The 17,899-nt window shown below is 38.9% G+C and overlaps 1 protein-coding gene across 1 annotated transcript in view; it reads right to left on the reverse strand.

Annotated features, from left to right (window-relative positions):
* Positions 1-380: 380 nt before the first annotated feature.
* NKAIN3 (sodium/potassium transporting ATPase interacting 3) overlaps positions 381-17,899 on the reverse strand; it is a 578,505-nt gene continuing 560,986 nt past the window's right edge. The window contains exon 7 of the mRNA XM_042780767.1: positions 381-434. Within this exon, the coding sequence (XP_042636701.1) occupies positions 381-434 (54 nt within the window). The remainder of the gene's footprint in view (positions 435-17,899) is intronic.

Below are 17,899 nucleotides of genomic sequence, written 5' to 3' on the forward strand. Positions count from 1 at the left end.
CCATCAGGCCTAGAATAATTGCATCAGTCAGCAATACTGACATAACTTCTCAACAATACACACTAATATTTCTCTTAGAGTTGACTGTAGAAGGTGGTCACAATTTTTTTTAATTTTGCATGCCTCACACTAAATATTGTTAAAAAATTAATAACCAATTTTTTTTTTTTTACAATTTACATGTATTCATATAAGAAGAAAGTGACTAAAAAAATAACCACCCAAGCACCTACAACTCATCTAGTGACAATGCTAATAATACACAAGCTGTAACCAAAGAACTCCGTGATTCGTGGAAACGCAGGAGGCACAGTCCTTCCTCTGGATGGAAAGTGGTACGTGTCGGATCCACAGAAGGCCTGACGACAGTGCTTTGCTTCCTAACTCAAGTTCAGCAGCCGCATTTCAGAGTCAATATCATTACTTATTTCGACCTAAAACAGAAAATATGAATTACTTTAAATAACTGCAAAACTGAAAACTCAAAATTTCCTTTCTATTCATCCAAGCTTTTCAGTGTGCAAAATAGCTTTGGGGTGTGCCTGGTGCTGTTAGTGTTTACAACTGTCACAGTAAGAAAGCCAAGAATATGAATATTTCTGATTTTCAGATTAGGGCAGTGACAATCAAGCTTACCACTGCCATCTGTCAGCTTGTTGTGACTGTGGTGGTTTGTGTGTTGCTAGGATGCTGAAAGCTATGCCATTGATGTTTCAAACACTAGCATCGGTCACCATGGTGGACAGGTTTCACTGGAGCTTCCAGACTGATAGACTCAGAAGAAAGGTATGGTAATCTATTTCCAAAAAATAGCCAATGAAAACCTATGAATCACAGAAGAATACTGTCCAATATAGTGGTAGAAGATGAGCTCCCTAGGTTGGAAGGCATCAATGAACTCAAGCCTATCAGCAGTCATGAGGATGATGAGAACCAGGCAAGTTTTCATTCTGTTATACATGGGGTTGCCATGCATCAGATCCAACTTGATGGCAACTAATAACAACAAAAACAATCAGGCATAAACACCAGAGTATAGGACTGATGTCCTAGCAGAAAAATGCCAATCATACAGCAATTGAAGTGTGATGTGGAATGATTGCCATTGGTTATGTTGAACCTTAAGATGACAGTGTAGTATTATGTCTGTAGCTTCCAAATTACTAGATATGCCCCTAGTCTAATCTTTCTACAACATTCTGTTGGTTGACTGCTTAAGAGTCATCCAAGGCCCGGCTACCACTGTCAAGCACTCAGAGGAGGATCTATGTAGGAGACCCTGGATAGAGAGGTAGAATAATGTGGAACAAAACTCAAAAGCATTTGGGAAAAAAAAAAAAAGGAACCAGGTTTGTTGGTCTGATAGGGCCTGGTAGAACCACTGAGACTACGGCCCCTAACTGCCCTTCAGTTCTAGAATTGAACCCACACCTGTGGCTTCCAGCCAAGCAACAGACAGGCAAAGGAGTTGAACATGTACCTGAGGTAGATACACTCCTTGGAGAGAACAATCATGGGAGAATAGAAGGCCTGTTTATGCACAGGGAGACAGCTCAGGGGGCAGCAGTGCATGGAGGGATGGTCTCAGGGAAGAAGTGACTGTCGGGAGGAAGTGGGAGGGGAATTGTGGTGTTGCATTGTGATGAATTGTGGTCAATGTCATGAAACAAAGTGTATGTGAACTGCTGTATGGAAAGTGAATTTGCTCTGTAAATTTCCACCCAAATCACACACACACACACACACACAAAGAGTCATCCAAGGTTGGCTTTAATACCACCCAACCACTGACCTAGTGAAAATATTTGGCTGTGAACCAAAAGGTCAGTGGTTTGAACACACCAGATGGTTTGTGGGAATAAGATGAAGCAGTCTGCTTTCGTAAAGATTTATAGTCTTGGAAACCCTATGGGCAGTTCTACTCTGTCCTATAGCATTGCTATGAGTAAGGAACGACTTAATGGCAGTGATTTTTTTTTTTTTTTAATCATTGACTTATGTGCCTTATCCCTATTTCCACTCACTCTTATATCCAAACTTTTGACAAAGACTCTGTGCACATTCCTGGTTCTATACTAAGCAGTGAGCCTTTGAAAGGTGGGGAGTCTGGCTTATGTATCTTTGCATAATTAACTGCTAAAAAGTACATGCTCCATATCCACTTATTGCCACCTTACTTCCAACTCACAGTGACTCCACAGTAGAACTGTGATCCACAGGGTTTTGCCAGGCCTTTCTTCTGCAGTGCCTATGGATGGACTTCAATAGCAACCATTTGGTTAGCAGCCAAGTATGTTAACCATTTGTACTTCATTGGTGCTTAATAAATATTTGTTATGTGTTTTTGCTCTTATTATTTCTCTCTTGTGAATAGTCTTAGGTGATCCAAACCTCACAATTGAAAGTTTAGATGAAATTTCTTCTCCTCTCTGAGGTCTTCCATCCATACCTCAGTCAGCATTGCTTTCTCACCCTACTAATGGCAACTCTTAAGCTATTAGCTATACCCCATGTGGAGCTAATAGCAACCAAGTTCACATTAATTGTTTTCTCATTGTTTCATGCAGGTATAGAAAATTTCTCCCTCCAACTAAATTATAAGTGTCATATCAGTAGGTAATGTGTTTTACATTACTTCCACATCTATAAACTTCTGTTCCACTAACTCAGTTAAGTGACTCTCTTTATGGCTTGAGATCATGTTTTTTAGTCTTAATTTGAGATAGTTGAAAAACTTTCCACTCTTCTGTTTGTAAACTATCTTCTTTCCTGCACCCTCCAGGAGTTAGAGACCTCAAGTTCTCCCTCTGTCTTCCTATCTCATTCTCTGAGATCTTCTCTTTCTATTTCACGTTAAGTTCTGAATAACAGCCTAATAACTACCCCTCATACACTTTTGCCTTTTAACAGAGATTTAACCTAAAGATAAGGGAATGAGATTGTAATGGTGGGATTTTTTAGTTTTACATGTTCTTATTAAGGAGCTCTGGTGGTGTAGAGCCTAAGGCATTTGACTGGTAACCAGAAGGTTGGTGGTTCAAACCCACCAGCTGCTCCATGGAAGGAAGACGGGACAGTCCACTTCTGTAAAGATTTACTGCCTTGGAAACCCAATGGGGGTCACTATGAGTGATAACTATGAATAGACTCAATGGCAGTTTGGTTTTTTGAGTTAGAAGGCAGATTCAAAGTCATGAATTTCAGCCATCCACCCAACACTCAGATCTGTTCTAGAGTGGGGACAAAGCAAGAAAAGAAGGTATTTTGTTTGCTGGTGGTATTGGTAAGGGTATCAGGGGACTTCTATGTAGCCACTACATTTATCTTTAATGTCAGTTTTGCTTATAGCAAAGAGATTCTGCTTCTGAGCTTTACAGATATGGATTAGTGAAGTAGTGAAGTAGGCTGAAACCATTCCTGTGATGCCAGGTAGGAATTCTGGAAGTGTTGCTTCAGGCATTGGGAAGTAGGTCTGTGAAGAGTGAGGCTATTCCATCCATTATCTCTACGATAGCAGTAAGAGGTCTAAAGGAGGTCTTTTTCCACTGAGGAGGCTCAGGGTGGTGCAAATGTTTAAGTGCTGGGCTACTAAATGAAAGATTTGTGGTTCAAACAAACCATGAGGCACCTCAGTAGAAAGGCATGGGGAACTGTTTTTGGAAGGACAGCTATGAAAACCATAGAGAGCAATTCTACTCTGACACATGTGGAATCTAAAGAGCAGGAATCAATTTGATGGTAACTGTTTTTTTTTTTTTTTTCTTCCTTTTCCCCACTAAGAAGAGCATATTACTCAATTCTCTTTGGAGTACCCCACTGTTTTCAAAGAAGACAGTGAAGCAACTTTAAGAGGAGACACTGGAAAGGAAGCCTATTGAAAAGCCTGCTTTAGGTTTCATTAACAGGTTGATTTTTTTAAAACATAAAATTTACACAAAAGTAGAGAGAATAGTATTATGAACCCTCATCCCCCATCAATTAAGATAAAATTATGCTAATCAAATTTCACCTGTTGTTGTTATGCGCTGTTGAGTCAGACTTAACTCATAGCTACCCCTCCTTGGGTTTCCAAGGTGGTATCACTAAGGAAGTAGATGGCCCAACCTTCCTTCCAAGGAGTGGCTGGGGGTTTTTGAACACCAGCCTTTTGGTTAGCAGTGAAGTGCCTTAGGCACTACACTACCAGAGCTCCCTATCTAACTTAAAAAATTTTTTTTTTGTTAGCGTATTTGGCTGCTTCCACTCCTTGGAAGGAAGAGCTCTGGTGGTGTAGTGCCTAAGGTATTTGACTGTTAACCAGAGGTCTGGTGGTTCAAACCCACCAGCGATTCCACGGAAGGAAGGTTGGACAATCTATTGCCGTAGTGATACCACCTGGGAAACCCAAGGAGCGGTCGCTATGAGTCGGGTCCAACTCCATGGCAGTGTTTTTTTTTTGGTTATCACTTCTGGGGTGTGTGTGTGTGCATGTGTTTACTTTCCTCTATGTTCTTTTCTATGTCTTGTTTCTTCCCAGAACCTATCATAACATGGGGATTATAAATATTTTTTAATGTAAATATAAAATGAAAAATATATATTTAACATAAAATGTGATTTATGTTCTTTGTCTTTAATTTTTAAATCAGAGGATATTAGCTCTTAGGAAAACAGCAAAATGTAGTGATTTTTATGAATGTTGCTTTTGATGAATATTTTTGAGAGGACAACAGTGGACTGTATCTCCACACTCTTGCATAATTGTATTTTCTTGCCATTGATATCAATGACAGGTACTGAGCAAAGTCCTGGGAATTCTGGGAAAGACAGAACAGGAATTGACAGCTTCCTTGGAGGCATCACTCAGACACAGGCTTTCTCATTTTTAAAAAGGCCTCCTGTGTTTCATGAGATAGCAAGAGAAGCTGATTCCACAAGGTTTTAGGGGCAGTGAGTGAGGCAGCAAGTCCAAAAAGAAGGCCTGCATGTTCCCAGGAGGCAGAGGGCAGATGTCTGACCGTCAGTCACTGCAGACCCTCCTGCGTGTGGCCAGCTGTCCTGTTGGTCATAGCAAGGACAGTGGTACATACACTGACTAGTATAGTAATGTATCTGAACCATATGAGATATATCAACACAGCCATTTCATTGCAACATGGTCAAATGGCTACATATTAGGATGTGATATTACTGTAGTCCTTGAAATGGTATGACAATATTTTATGAATGGACTCCAAAGTTATTAATTATAGTGAGAAAGGCAAAGAGCTCCAAAGCCAGAAAGAAGTAAGCCCTAAGTGCCGACACCTTTGTGCTAAGTAAGGCAGAGATGTGGGAAGCACATCTCTCCTTGGAGACAACTAAGAAGCCATTGAGTGCATTACAGTTCTCCTGCTCTGCACTCTTGAGATGCCCTAAGAACTAATGCTTCCTTAAGTGCCTGCCATTTCCAAGGACTGACGGAGGCCTTCAGGGAAATAAAACTCTATGCTCAATAATGGGAACAGTGTACCAACCATCCCCATGAGCAGATTACAGTTACCTTACTCTGGTTGTCCGTAAGGGACTGATGAAATGCAGAACTTTACATAGGTTGGCACTTCCTCTTTGTAGATGAATATGGATGTGTAAAAGCCAATCAAGGATAAATGAAACAGGATAAAGACAGAGAATTATTATTTTATCACTTTTTAGGTGCTTGGTCAAGAAACACTACTGTGATGGGGTAAATGCTGTTTTTAAACTTTGGGCTACTCCTGCATTAGCAGTTAACTAATGTATCCCTGGTAGTTGTTGGCTTTTAAATTAGTGTTTGAAAGCTCTTCATTTCAAACCTCCACCGCCACATTCATTCTGTGGATACGAGTTTAAATGCATACACTCAAACACACACTCACACAAAATAGGCCAATTTGTCCTTCTAGCTGGTTCATATTCTGGACCTTTTTATGCAAAATAGCCTAGCACTAACTTATGAGGATATTGATACAAAACAACAGTTCTCAAGAGAGAACAAGCCGACTTCACCACCTCTGCCTCTATCCAACAGCCTGGCAGCCAGAGGTAGGTTTCTTTTGGGCTGGAACTGTTAAGGGATTAGAGAACATGAGAAAGAGCTGCCTATAGCAGAACAAGGAAACCAGTTAGAAATGGGAGTTGGCTTTCTCTTCTAGTACCTTGTTGCAGTAGCAGATACTACAGAGCAATGGCAATATACCAAGTAGCTCTTTTTGTGAAGAAAAATTAATCTCCAGCAAAGACAGTCAAATGAGTCAAGATATCAGAGAAGAGTCAAGTTTTCATTTGGAAGCCTTAGAAAAAGTTTGGTTAACAAAGATGGACAAAGTTCAGGGTGAATGTTCTTCACTGAGTCTTGCATAACTAATCATGTAGCACCTTCCTCAAGAACATTTCTAACATTATCAGATCTCTACCTCTGTTGAGGAACTTGGTTCTGGAATTCTGCTGTGGTCTTTCTTTGATGAACTGCCCTGGTATGAAGAATTTAAGCTCCGTGGAGTTTAAATTCCCCACTTACCCAACTGGTAACCATTTTCATGAAAATATATCAGTCAAGATTTTGACAAACTTTAAAGTATGTAGATGCTCATTATGATAATCCCTGAAATTCTATATCTCAATCATACCTGTAGGGGTTTGTGTCAAGTCCCCTTTCTTCCTAAGCAGTAAACCTTTTTTTTTTTGTTAAATGTAATTTATTTTGTTTTTTATTGTCATAGAGAATATACACAGAAGAACATACATCAATTCAACAACTTCTGTAAGTATAATTCAGTGACACTGTGCGATCAAGTTGTGCAATCATTCTCGTTCTCCTTTTCCAAATTGCTCCTCCCCCATTAATATAAAATCACTGTCTTCTAAGTTTCCTGTCTAATCTTTCAAGTTGCTGTTTTCAATGTGATCCCATATGGAGGGTTCTTAAAGGAACAAAATGCTCAAGGCAGATATTCTTTCTAGTTAGGTTAAACTATTGTTTGGTTTTGGGAACTTCAGGGAATATTTTTGGTTTAAGGTTTAAAGGTTAACTCAGGGCAACAGTTTCCAAGGTTCATCCAGCATCTATGGCTCCTGAAAGTCTAGAGTCCATGAAAATTTGAATCCTTCTCCATTTTCCACCTTTTGATCTGGATCCTTCTATAGAACCTTTGATCAACATGTTCAGTAAGGGTAGCTGAGCACCATCCAGTTCTTTTGGTCTTATGGTAAAGGAGGTAGTTTTTCATGAGGCAATTAACCATACATTCCATACCCTCCTCCTATTCCTAATTCTCGTTCCTCCTTTGCTGCTCCAGGTGAGTAGAGACCAATTGTTGTGCCTTATATGACTACTTGCAAGCTTTAAAGACTATAGGCACTACACAATGAACTAGGAGATAAAGCAGAAGCAATAAACATGATTAGGTCAAATACCTGGGATGTCCAATGAAACCTTGACCCTAAAACTCCAAACCAAGAAACCAAATCCATTTCAACTCTTTAAAGGTTTTACAACTTATTGACAGCACTTACATTAATTGGCTGTCCATCATTATCCTTAAAACAAACAAACAATCAAACAAAACCAAACTCATTGCCATTGAGTGGAACTTGACTCATAGTGGCCCCTCCTTGAGTTTCTGAGGCAGTATCACTATGCAAGTAAATTGCCCAACTTTCCTTCTGAGGAGTGGCTGGTGGGTTTGAACCACCAGCCTTCTGGTTAGTAGTCAAACACCTTAGGCACTATGCTACCAGAGCTCCTATCATTATGCTTAGGAAGCTCTTAATAGTTTACCCAATGGATGTGGCTATGAGTTTGAATTGACTTGATGGTAGTGAGTTTGTCTTTTTTGGTGACTACCCTTAATCTATGCATTTTTTTCCATTACCATAACCTGTAACTCAGTGCTCTAAAAGAAATAACCCTTCTTTTCCCTCTCCCTCCCACCTCTGGTAACCACTCATAAACTCTGGTCTCTATACATTTGCCTGTGCTTGTTTTTTTTTTTGTATAAGTGAGGTCATACAATATTTCTTCTTTTGTGATTACTTATTTCACTCAGAATAGTGTCTTTAAGATCAATCAATGTTGTAGCATGTATTAAGACTTCATTTCTCTTTCTTGCTAAATAGTATTCCTTGTATGTATGTACCACATTTTGTTTATCCATTCATGTGTTAATGAGCCTTTAGGTTGTTTCCATCTTTTGGATATTGTGACTATTGCTGTAGTGAACACTGTAGTACGTATGTCTGTTTACATTACTGCTTTCAAGTCCTATGCGTATATTGCTAGCAGTAGAATTTCTGAGTAATGAATAAGGAAGATCAAAGAAGAATTGGTGCTTTTGAGTTGTGATGTTGAGGAAGAATACTGAAAGCACCATGGAACAACAGAATAATGAACAAATCTGTCCTGGAAGAAGTGCAGCTGGAATGCTCCTTGGAAGCAAGAATGGCCAGACTTCATCTTACCTACTTTGGTCATATTGTCAGAAGGGACCATTCCCTGGAGAAGGATATCTTACTTGGTAAAGTGGAGGATCAGTGAAAAAGGAGAAGACCCTCAACAAGATGGATTGACACAGTGGCTGCAACGATGGGCTGAAGTATAGCAAGGATTGTGGGGATGGTGTAGGACCGGGCAGTGTTTCACTCTGTTGTACATGGGGTTGCTATGAGTTGGAGCCAACCTGACAGCACATAACAACAATAACAATAAGAATTTCTGGGTCATGTGGTAGTTCTATTTTAGTTTTTGAGGACTTGCCACACTGTTTTCCACAATGGCTAAACTATTTTGCATTCTCACCAGGAACAGACAAGGGTTCCAATTTCCTCACATCCTTGCCAACATTTGTTATTTTGTGTTTTTTTTTTTTTTTTTAAATCTTAATCATTTTAGTGAGAGAAAAATGGTATTTCATTGTGTTTTTGATTTACATCTCTGATAGCTCTGGAGGTGTAGTGCCTAAGGCATTTGTCTGCTTACCAGAAGGCTGGCGGTTCAAACCCACCAGCCACTCCTGAGAAGGAAGGTTGGGCAATCTACTTCTCTAAAGATTCACTGCCTCGGAAACCCAAAGGGCGTTACTATAAGTTGGAATCAACTTGATGACAGTGAGTTATTTACTTAGTTATGTGTCTATTATGATACTAGTGTCAGGCTGTTCTGAGTACTGTAGTTGCATAAAGTGTTTTAATATCAGGAAGTGCAAGTCCTCCTAATGGCTCATTTCCTTCAAATTTGCTTTAACTATTGGTCCCTTACCATTTCACATAAAATTGAGGATTGTTTTTTCCATATCTGTAAAGAAGGCTGTTGGAATTTTGGGTGGGCTTTTGCTGAATCTATAGATTGCTTTGGGTAGTACTGACATCTTAACAATATTAAGTTTTGCAATACATAAATATAGAATATCCATTTATTTAAATCTTCTTTAATCTCTTTCAGCAGTGTTTTATAATTTTGATTGTGTAAGACTTTCATAAACCTGGTTAAATTTATTCCTAGATATTTTATTCTCTTAGATGCTATTGTAAATGGAATTGTTTCCCTAATTTCCCTCTCAGTTTTCTCACTGCTGGTGTATAGAAACCTACCTGACCATGACCTTGTACCCTCCAACTTTGCTAAATTCCTCTATTAGCTCTAAGAAGGTTTCTTGTAAATTCTTTGGGGTTTTCTATATATAGAATCATGTCATCTGCACATAGAGATAATTTTACTTCTTCTTTTCCAATCTAGATACCTTACATTTCTTTTTCTTGTCTTATTGCTCTGGCTAGGACTTTTAATACAATATTGAATAGAAGTGGTAAAAGCAGACACCATTTTCTTGTTATTGATTTGAAGGAGAATTCTCTCGATCTTTCTCCATTAGGTCCAATATTGGCTGTTCGTTTTTCATTTATGTCCTGAATCATTTTGAGGTACTTCCTTTTCCTTCTATTCCAATCTTCTGGAGAATTTTCATCAAGAAATGTATTGGATTTCATCCCATGCTCTTTATGTATCTATAGGGATGATCATGTGATTCTTTTCCTTTGATGTGTATTACATTGATTGATATCTCTAACGTTGGACTATCCCTGCATTCCTGGAATAAATCCCACTTGATCACAGTTGTATAATTCTTTAATATGCTGGTAGAGTCTATTTGTTGGTATTTTGTTGAGAAAATTTGATCTATATTCATAAGAAATATTGGCCTGTAGTGTTTTTGTTTGTTTGTTTTCTTGTGGTGTCTTTGTCCTGCTTTGGTATCAGGGTTATATTTGCTTCAGAGAATTCATTGGAGAGTATTTCTTCTATATCTTTTGGAAGAGTTTAAACAGGATTGGTGTCAATTTTTCTCTAAATGTTTGGTAGAATTCCCCAGTGAAGCCATCTGGTCCAAGATTTTTGTCATTATTGGGAAGTTTTTGATCACTGATTTGATCTCTTCACTTATGAGTGGGTCTGTTGAGACTTTCTATTTCCTCTTGAGTCAGTTTGGATAGGTTTCATACTTCTAAGAATTTATCCATTTCATTCCAAGTTATCCAGTTTGTTGTCATGCATTTGTTCATAACATTCTGTAACAAATCTCTTCATTTTTATCACATCTATGGTAATGTCTCCTCTTTTATTTCTTATTTTGGTTATTTGCATCTTTTTTCTCTCTTTTTCTTTGTCAATCTAGCTAAAAGTCTATCAATTTAATGATCTTTTCAAGTAGCCAATTTTGTGGAATCTTTCTATTGTTTTCCTGTTATTTTATTTTATTTATTTCTCCTCTGATCTTTTGTTATCACCTTTTCTTTGGTTTAGGCTTAGTTCAGAGGAGTCCAGGTGGCACAGTGATTAATATGCTGGACTGCCAACCAAAAGATTGGTGGTGCGAACCCATTAGCTGCCCAGTGGTAGAAAGATGTGGCAGTACACTTCCATAAAGATTTATAGCCTTGGAAACCATATGGAACAGTTCTACTCTCAACAGCCATGGGTAAGTTTGCTTTAGTAGGCTTAGTTTGCTTGTCTCTTTTTGGTTCCTCAAGTTGTAGAAATAGACTGTTGATTTGAGATCTTTTATCTTTATTGGTATAAGTATCCCTCTGAGTACTGCCTTTGCTGCACCCCATAAGTTTTGTTATTTTGTGCTTTCATTTTCATTTGATTTTAAGATTCTTGTTTTCTCTCTTTTGATTTCTTCTTTGACCCATTGGTAGTTTAATAGTATGTTGTTTATTTCCATATATTTGTGTAGTTTTTAGTTCTTTTCTGTTATTGATTTCTAGTTTCACTGTATTGTACTAAGAGAAAATAACTTGTATGATTTCAGTGTTTTAAAATCTATCAAGATTTGTCTTGTACCATAACCTGTAGTCTATCCTGGAGAATGATCCATGTGTACTGGGGTAGAATATATACTGTGTTGTTTGGTGAAGTGTTCTTTATATGTCTGTCAAGTCTAGTTGATTTATAGTGTCATTCAGGTCTTCTGTTTCCTTATTGATCTTCTTGTAGATGTTCTATCTAATATTGAAAGTGGAGTATTGAAGTATCCAACTATTATTGTAGCACTATTTGTCCTTCAAGCCTATCAGTGTTTGCTTTGTATATTTAGATAGTCTGATGTTAAGTGCATATATGTTTATGTTTGTTAAATCTTCTTGACACATTGACCCTTTTATTACTATATTATTTGTACCTTTTCTTCTAAGAGATTTTGTCTTAAGGTCTAATTTGTCTGATATTAAGACTGCCACCACAGCTCTCTTTTGCTTATTGTTTGAATGAAATATTTTTCTAGTCCCTTCACTTTCCATGTTTTCATCCTTAGGTCTAAATGTGTCTCTTGTAAATAGCATATAGTTAGATCACTTTAAAAAAAAAAAACCCATTCTGCCACTCTGCCTTTTGAAGTGTTTACTTATGAAGATCAAAGACTATAGTACACAGTATTGATTACACCTCAACATAAGGAAAACAAAAATTCTCACAACTGGACCAGTGAACAAAATCACAATAAATGGAGAAGAGAGTGAAGTTGTCAAAGATTTCATTTTACTTGGATCCACAATCAACACCCATGGAAGCAACAGTCATGAAATCAGATGTTGTATTGCACTGAACAAATCTGCTGCCAAAGACTTCTTTAAAGTGTTGAAGAGCAAAGATGTCACTCTGAAGACTAAGGTGTGCCAGACCCAAACTGTGGTATTTTTAATCACCTCATATGCATGTGAAAACTGGACAATGAATAAGGAAGACTGCAGAAGAGTTGATGTTTTTGAACTGTAGTGTTGGCGAAGAATACTGAAAGTACTTTGGATTGCCAGAAGAGCAAACAAATCTGTCCTGGAAGAAATGCAGCTGAAATGCTCCTTGGAAGCAAGAATGGCCATACTTTGTCTCACCTATTTTGGTTATGTTGTCAGAAAGGACCATTCCCTGGAGAAGGATGTCATGCTTGATAAAGTGGAGGGTCAGTGAAAAAGAGGAAGAACCTCAAAGAGATGGATTGACACAGCAGCTGCAACAATGGGCTCAAGTTCAGCAAGCGTTGTGAGGATGGTGCACAACTGGGCAGTGTTTCATTCTGTTGTATATAGGATTTCTATGAATCAGAGCTGACTTGATGGCACCTAACAACAACAACTGCCTTTTTTTTTTTTTAATAAAAAGAAATCATTTCAATGTGCACATGTTCTCATCTATCAATTCTGCACTGTTTTCTCCTGTGCATGCGTACCAATCTAGTTCAATTTGTTACACATTTCTTTATTTTCCAACATGGTGCAATCTTCAACAAGAGGGGGCAAAGTTGACCCTTGTAGTTTTAAAGAGTGCAAAGTAGCCTCATAGGAGCTCTGGTGGTATAGTGCCTAAGGTACTTCACTGCTAACCAGAAGTCTGGCAGTTCAAACTCATCAGCCACTCCTCAGAAGGAAGATTGGGCAATCTACTTCCATAGTGATACTGCCTCTGAAACCCAAGGAGGGGTCACTATGAGTCAGATCAGACTCGATGGCAGTGAGTTTGATTTGGTTTGAAAATACTTTCACATTTTCAAAGAGCCCTACAAGGCAGCCTAGCATGGTGGTTTTTCACCGAAATCTCTTATTTGGAAGAAGGCAGAACAGACATCTCCTGAAGTCCAGTGATTGCTTGTATTCCTATCACAGCTTAAGCAGGTATGTGTGAAAACTGAGTACTAAGGAGATCTACTCCAAATATAGCTGGTGACAGCTTCATTTTTAGAAGTTGACCAAATCAGGCCTTGCTAATGGTGAGATTGTTAAAGCATTCTTTTGATTTTTAAGAAGTGGAATAAGAGGGTGAACCTTTGTGCAATCTTGTATCACAAGTACTCTTGTTGATGGCATTACAAGGTTTGTGTTTTCAGTTGTTGGACTACAGGGAGGTGAGCTATAGTTGCTCCAGAAACAACAGCATGAAGATGCCTATATGCATAATCAGAATTGGCAATGGCTTTCTCATTTCCTGCCAAATGGATCAGACCATGCTTTTAACTCTGGTGGCTGCACATCTTGAAAAATCCCAGCCCCAACATTTCTGGCTTGTGCCTTCCTGGTACTCCTCCTAGTGCATTAGGGGCTGGAAGTAGGGTAGAAGGCAATGCCTATCAAGGAGACAAAGCCGGTGAAAATAGCCAGGTGCTCAGGTTCCTGCACATGCTGTCAGGTTGGGGCTACCCTGTCTGGTTGGTGGTCATTGGAATCCCAGCTCCTGCAGGTTCAGTTGTGGGCTTGCTGGGACTAGACTCTTTTGATTGGATCATTTAGTCCGTTTACCTTCATTGTAGTTATAAAAAGTTATTTACTTCTGCCATTTTCTTGTTTTCTGTGTGCTTAAACCTTTGTCTTTTTCCTCTCTATGAATCAGAATCAACTTTACAGCAACGGGTTTGGTTTTTGGTTTGTGTCTGCTTTTGTGTTTTGTAGAGGAACTCTAGTGGTGTGCCTAAGGCATTTGACTGCTAACCAGAAGGTTGGCAATTCAAACCTACCAGCCACTCACTGGAAGGAAGATGAGGGAATCTACTTCCTTAAAGATTTACTGCCTTGGAAACCCAATGGGGTCATTATGAGTCAGAAACTGAATCCATGGCAGTGGGTTTGGTTTTTTGTTTTTTGTTGGCTTACAGTAGTGAGCAATTTTGGTTCCCTTCTCTTTTCCTTTTATGTATGTATGTATATATGTATTTATTTATTTTTAGATATTTTCTTATTGGTTATCATGAATATTACATTTTACATCTTGTATTTATAACATCCTAGGGTATAATGGAAGGAACCCTGGTGGCTCAGTGGTTAAGTGCTTGGCTGCTAACTCAAAGGCTGGCAGTTCAATACCACCAGCTGCTCCATGGGAGAAAGATATGGCAGTTTCTATGGGGATTTACAGCCTTGGAAACTCTATGAGGCAGTTCTACTCTGTCCTACAGGGTTGCTATGAGTTGGCATTGACTCAATAGCAACAAGTTTGGTTTAGATTTGTTGTTGTTGTTTTTAGGTGCCGTTAAGTTGTCTCCAACTCATAGTGACCCTATGTACAGCAGAATGAAACCCTGTCTGGTCCTGTGCCAGCTCCATGATCCCTGCTATACTTGTGCCCATCATTGTAGCTACTGTGTCAATCCATCTTATTGAGGGCTTTCCACTCTTTCATTGACCTTCCACTTTACCAAGCATGAAATCCTTTTAGATTTAGGATAAGTTAACTTCAGCAACATGTAAAAAGTTCTATACCTATACCATTCCTTCCCCTCCACACATCATTTTGTTGTTATCACTAATTGTATCTTTATATTTTATGTGCTCATTTCATAATTTTATCCTTGATTTTTATGTATTTAAACCTGCCTCCCTCCCTCTGGTATTAATGATGCCTCCAGTATAAGCCACTGTGTAAATGTCCTCTTCAAAGCCACCACTGATCACTCAGCTCTGTACTCTAAAGTTAGAGGTAATCCTTGATCTTTCCACTCATGAATAATGGTATTTGTGTGGTGGATCAGGATGGAAGAGATCTTGTAGGTACCCTGCTTAGAGGACATATGAATGGCCCTGAGGAGGTTGTAGTCATGTTAGGAGTGGCAGCTGTGCCCAGATGATGGATCCCAGTACAGGCAATTCTTGGCCTGTGCATCATATACTCCCAAGCCAGACCCAGAGGAAAGCCATGGAGGTATTTCTGTAGCTTTCAGTGTAAAGAGTTATGCTATTTTGATGGTGAAACAATGGTCACTGAGGGCCTCTTTGCATCTCCATTAGGAGATGTCAAGACTTAGCTCTGCTTGGACATCAGCTTCCTTATAGGTTTGCTTACTTTATGCAAGAACTACAATGAACATCAGATTGGGTGGTCACAAATCCCAACATTATCCTCAATAAAGTGACCAAAGAAAGTAGCCTTCATGCCAGGGACATAGTGTTCTGCTTTTGACAAGCTCATCACCATCTTTTCAAAGTAAACGTAGGTACCACCTCTCCCTGAAGCTTTCTACCCCAGTGAGAATTAATGATTCTCCTTCTGTAGAAGATTGCTTTGGGAAAATTGTTTTGTATCTACACATTTTGATGCAGGTCTCTCTTCCTAGGTGGTTAGCTCCTGGAGGTCAGAGTCCACGTATTATTTATCTTTATCTTCCCAGCACCCATCACAGAGCCTAATACACACATTGTGGGTAATTGAAAATGGTTGTAAATGGAACTAAATCAATAAATCTGTGGGCTCTGATAGCTTGATATCATAACTTCAACAAAGAAAGAGACAAAGCATGAAAGACCAAAATCATATGGGACCCGCCTCATCGCTATCATGACTGCACTCCTAGTATACCTATTTATGCAACATTTGACTGTGGGCACTTGAAAAGTACAATTTCTGATTTCAAACAATGATACAATCAAAACATGAGATATAAAGCTTCCTGTACCATTCTGCAGAGTCCCTGGGTGATGCTAATGGTTAACTGCTAAGTTAGTCCACCAAGAAGCACCATGGAAGAAAGACATGGTAATCTACTTCTGGAAAATTGGCCTATGGAACACTGTTCTACTTTGGTATACATGGAGTAATCATCTGTTGGAGTTGACTCTTGATTGGTTAGTTTTTCTGGTACCATTCTATGGCACATGCTGTAATGAGAATGTCTCCTTCTAATAACCCATCTAGAGTGAAAACCTACATCTTCAAATATATATGCTTGCAAATATGCTAAGGATTCTTTGAACCACCTTAATAAACTTGCTTCCTCATAAAACCTGGCTTTGTACTCCATGAAAATTAAAGAGACTTAATGAAAGTTAAAAATCAGCATTCAGAGCTGTTCCAGTAAGATGGCAGAATAGGCAGAAAGACTGCACAGACCCTCTTCAACAAAGAAAAGGGCAAACAATTAACACAGATACAGAAGATAATCCTGGAACCCTGAGCCTTGAAGGGAAGAATATAAAAGTGGACTAAACCCCAACTAGCAGAAGAATTTGTATGAAAACACCAAAAAAGGAGACATACGGAGTTTCAGTCTGGCAGTGATCCTGATGACACAGAAGCTTAGAGAGTGCCAAGTGGTGGTAGGACCTAAGAATTAACCTAAAAATTGGCCCTGCCAGCCAGGGACTGCACAGAGGACTGCTCTGGTGGAAGGGTAATAAAAGGGGAAGCAACAAAGAGGAAGGTGGGCTGAGCTGTGGACTTTTATCTGTCCACAGGGCACAGTCTTTTTGAATGTTTACAAACAACTTGACCACTTTGGATATTTAAAGTGACAGCATTCTCCCAGATTCCAGGGACTTAAAAACAGGCTCCACTAGCCAGTAACCCCAAGGACATTCTGGATTTGGATGACTGGAAACATGCAACATTCCCCTTGTTACACTTATACCCCACACACTCTTGGTGAACAGAGGTGCAGCCATCCCTCACTTCCACCCACTTTCTGGGCCAGCAGGAATTCCATCCAAGTCTGTGTGCTCTGACAGAGCCTGAGTGCCCTGCCTTGCCCTGCTCTGATTTTTTTTTTTTGTTCTTTTTTCTGTTTTTTAGTTAGTTTGTTTTTGTCTGTTTTAAAACTACTATCATTGTTATTACTTTTGTCATTTTTACTATCATTCTTTATTCTTCCCCTCCCAAGTTCTAGTTTTCAGCTGTTTTTTCCCCTGTTCTTGGATGCATTTTTTTCCCTATTTTCTTTCTCATGAATAACCCCATTCCCTTTTTACTTTATGCATTTTCCCCATTTTTCTTCATTATTCTCCTTCTCTACTTTTTTCTCTTATTGTCCTCTCCCCAGATATTGCAAGGTTCTTTTTCTCTTTCTTCTTTTTCCATTTTTTTTCATTTTTAATTACTGTTTCAGTGTGATTACATGGTGTATTTTTTGTCCATTTGCTTTTACTTTTTTGATGGTTATTCAATTGTAATTTTTTGTCTAACTGAGTGGAAGACAGCAACAGTCCCCATATGACACAACTACACCCACACCTCCTGCAGCTTCACTTACTAAGTGAGAGCCACCACTTCCTTCTCCACCAATGGGCCAACAGTAAACAATCAACAAGAAGAGCCTGACTTACCTGGGGTTCTCTTCACAAACAGTTAACAGAGAACTAAATACAACAATATCATGATGTCTCGGAGACAACTGACCATCACAGTCCACACAAAGAAGGAAGATAAAGTGGTAGCAACAAGGGAGCAGGATACAGACCCAGAACACGTGAGGAAGAAGCAGCATTGGAACTCTCTAATAAGGAATTCAAAGAATTATATTTAGGTATCTTCAATGGATTGAGACACAGACAAAGGAAAACACAGAAAAAACCCTAGAAGAATTTTGGAAGAAAATACAAGAACAAAATGACAAAATAAATGAAAAATTAGAAATGATTCTAAATCTACAGA

This window comes from Orycteropus afer, unplaced genomic scaffold (assembly GCF_000298275.1).
Source record: "Orycteropus afer afer isolate SDZICR_OR568_19922 unplaced genomic scaffold, OryAfe1.0 scaffold00060, whole genome shotgun sequence".
Lineage (NCBI taxonomy): Eukaryota > Metazoa > Chordata > Mammalia > Tubulidentata > Orycteropodidae > Orycteropus > Orycteropus afer.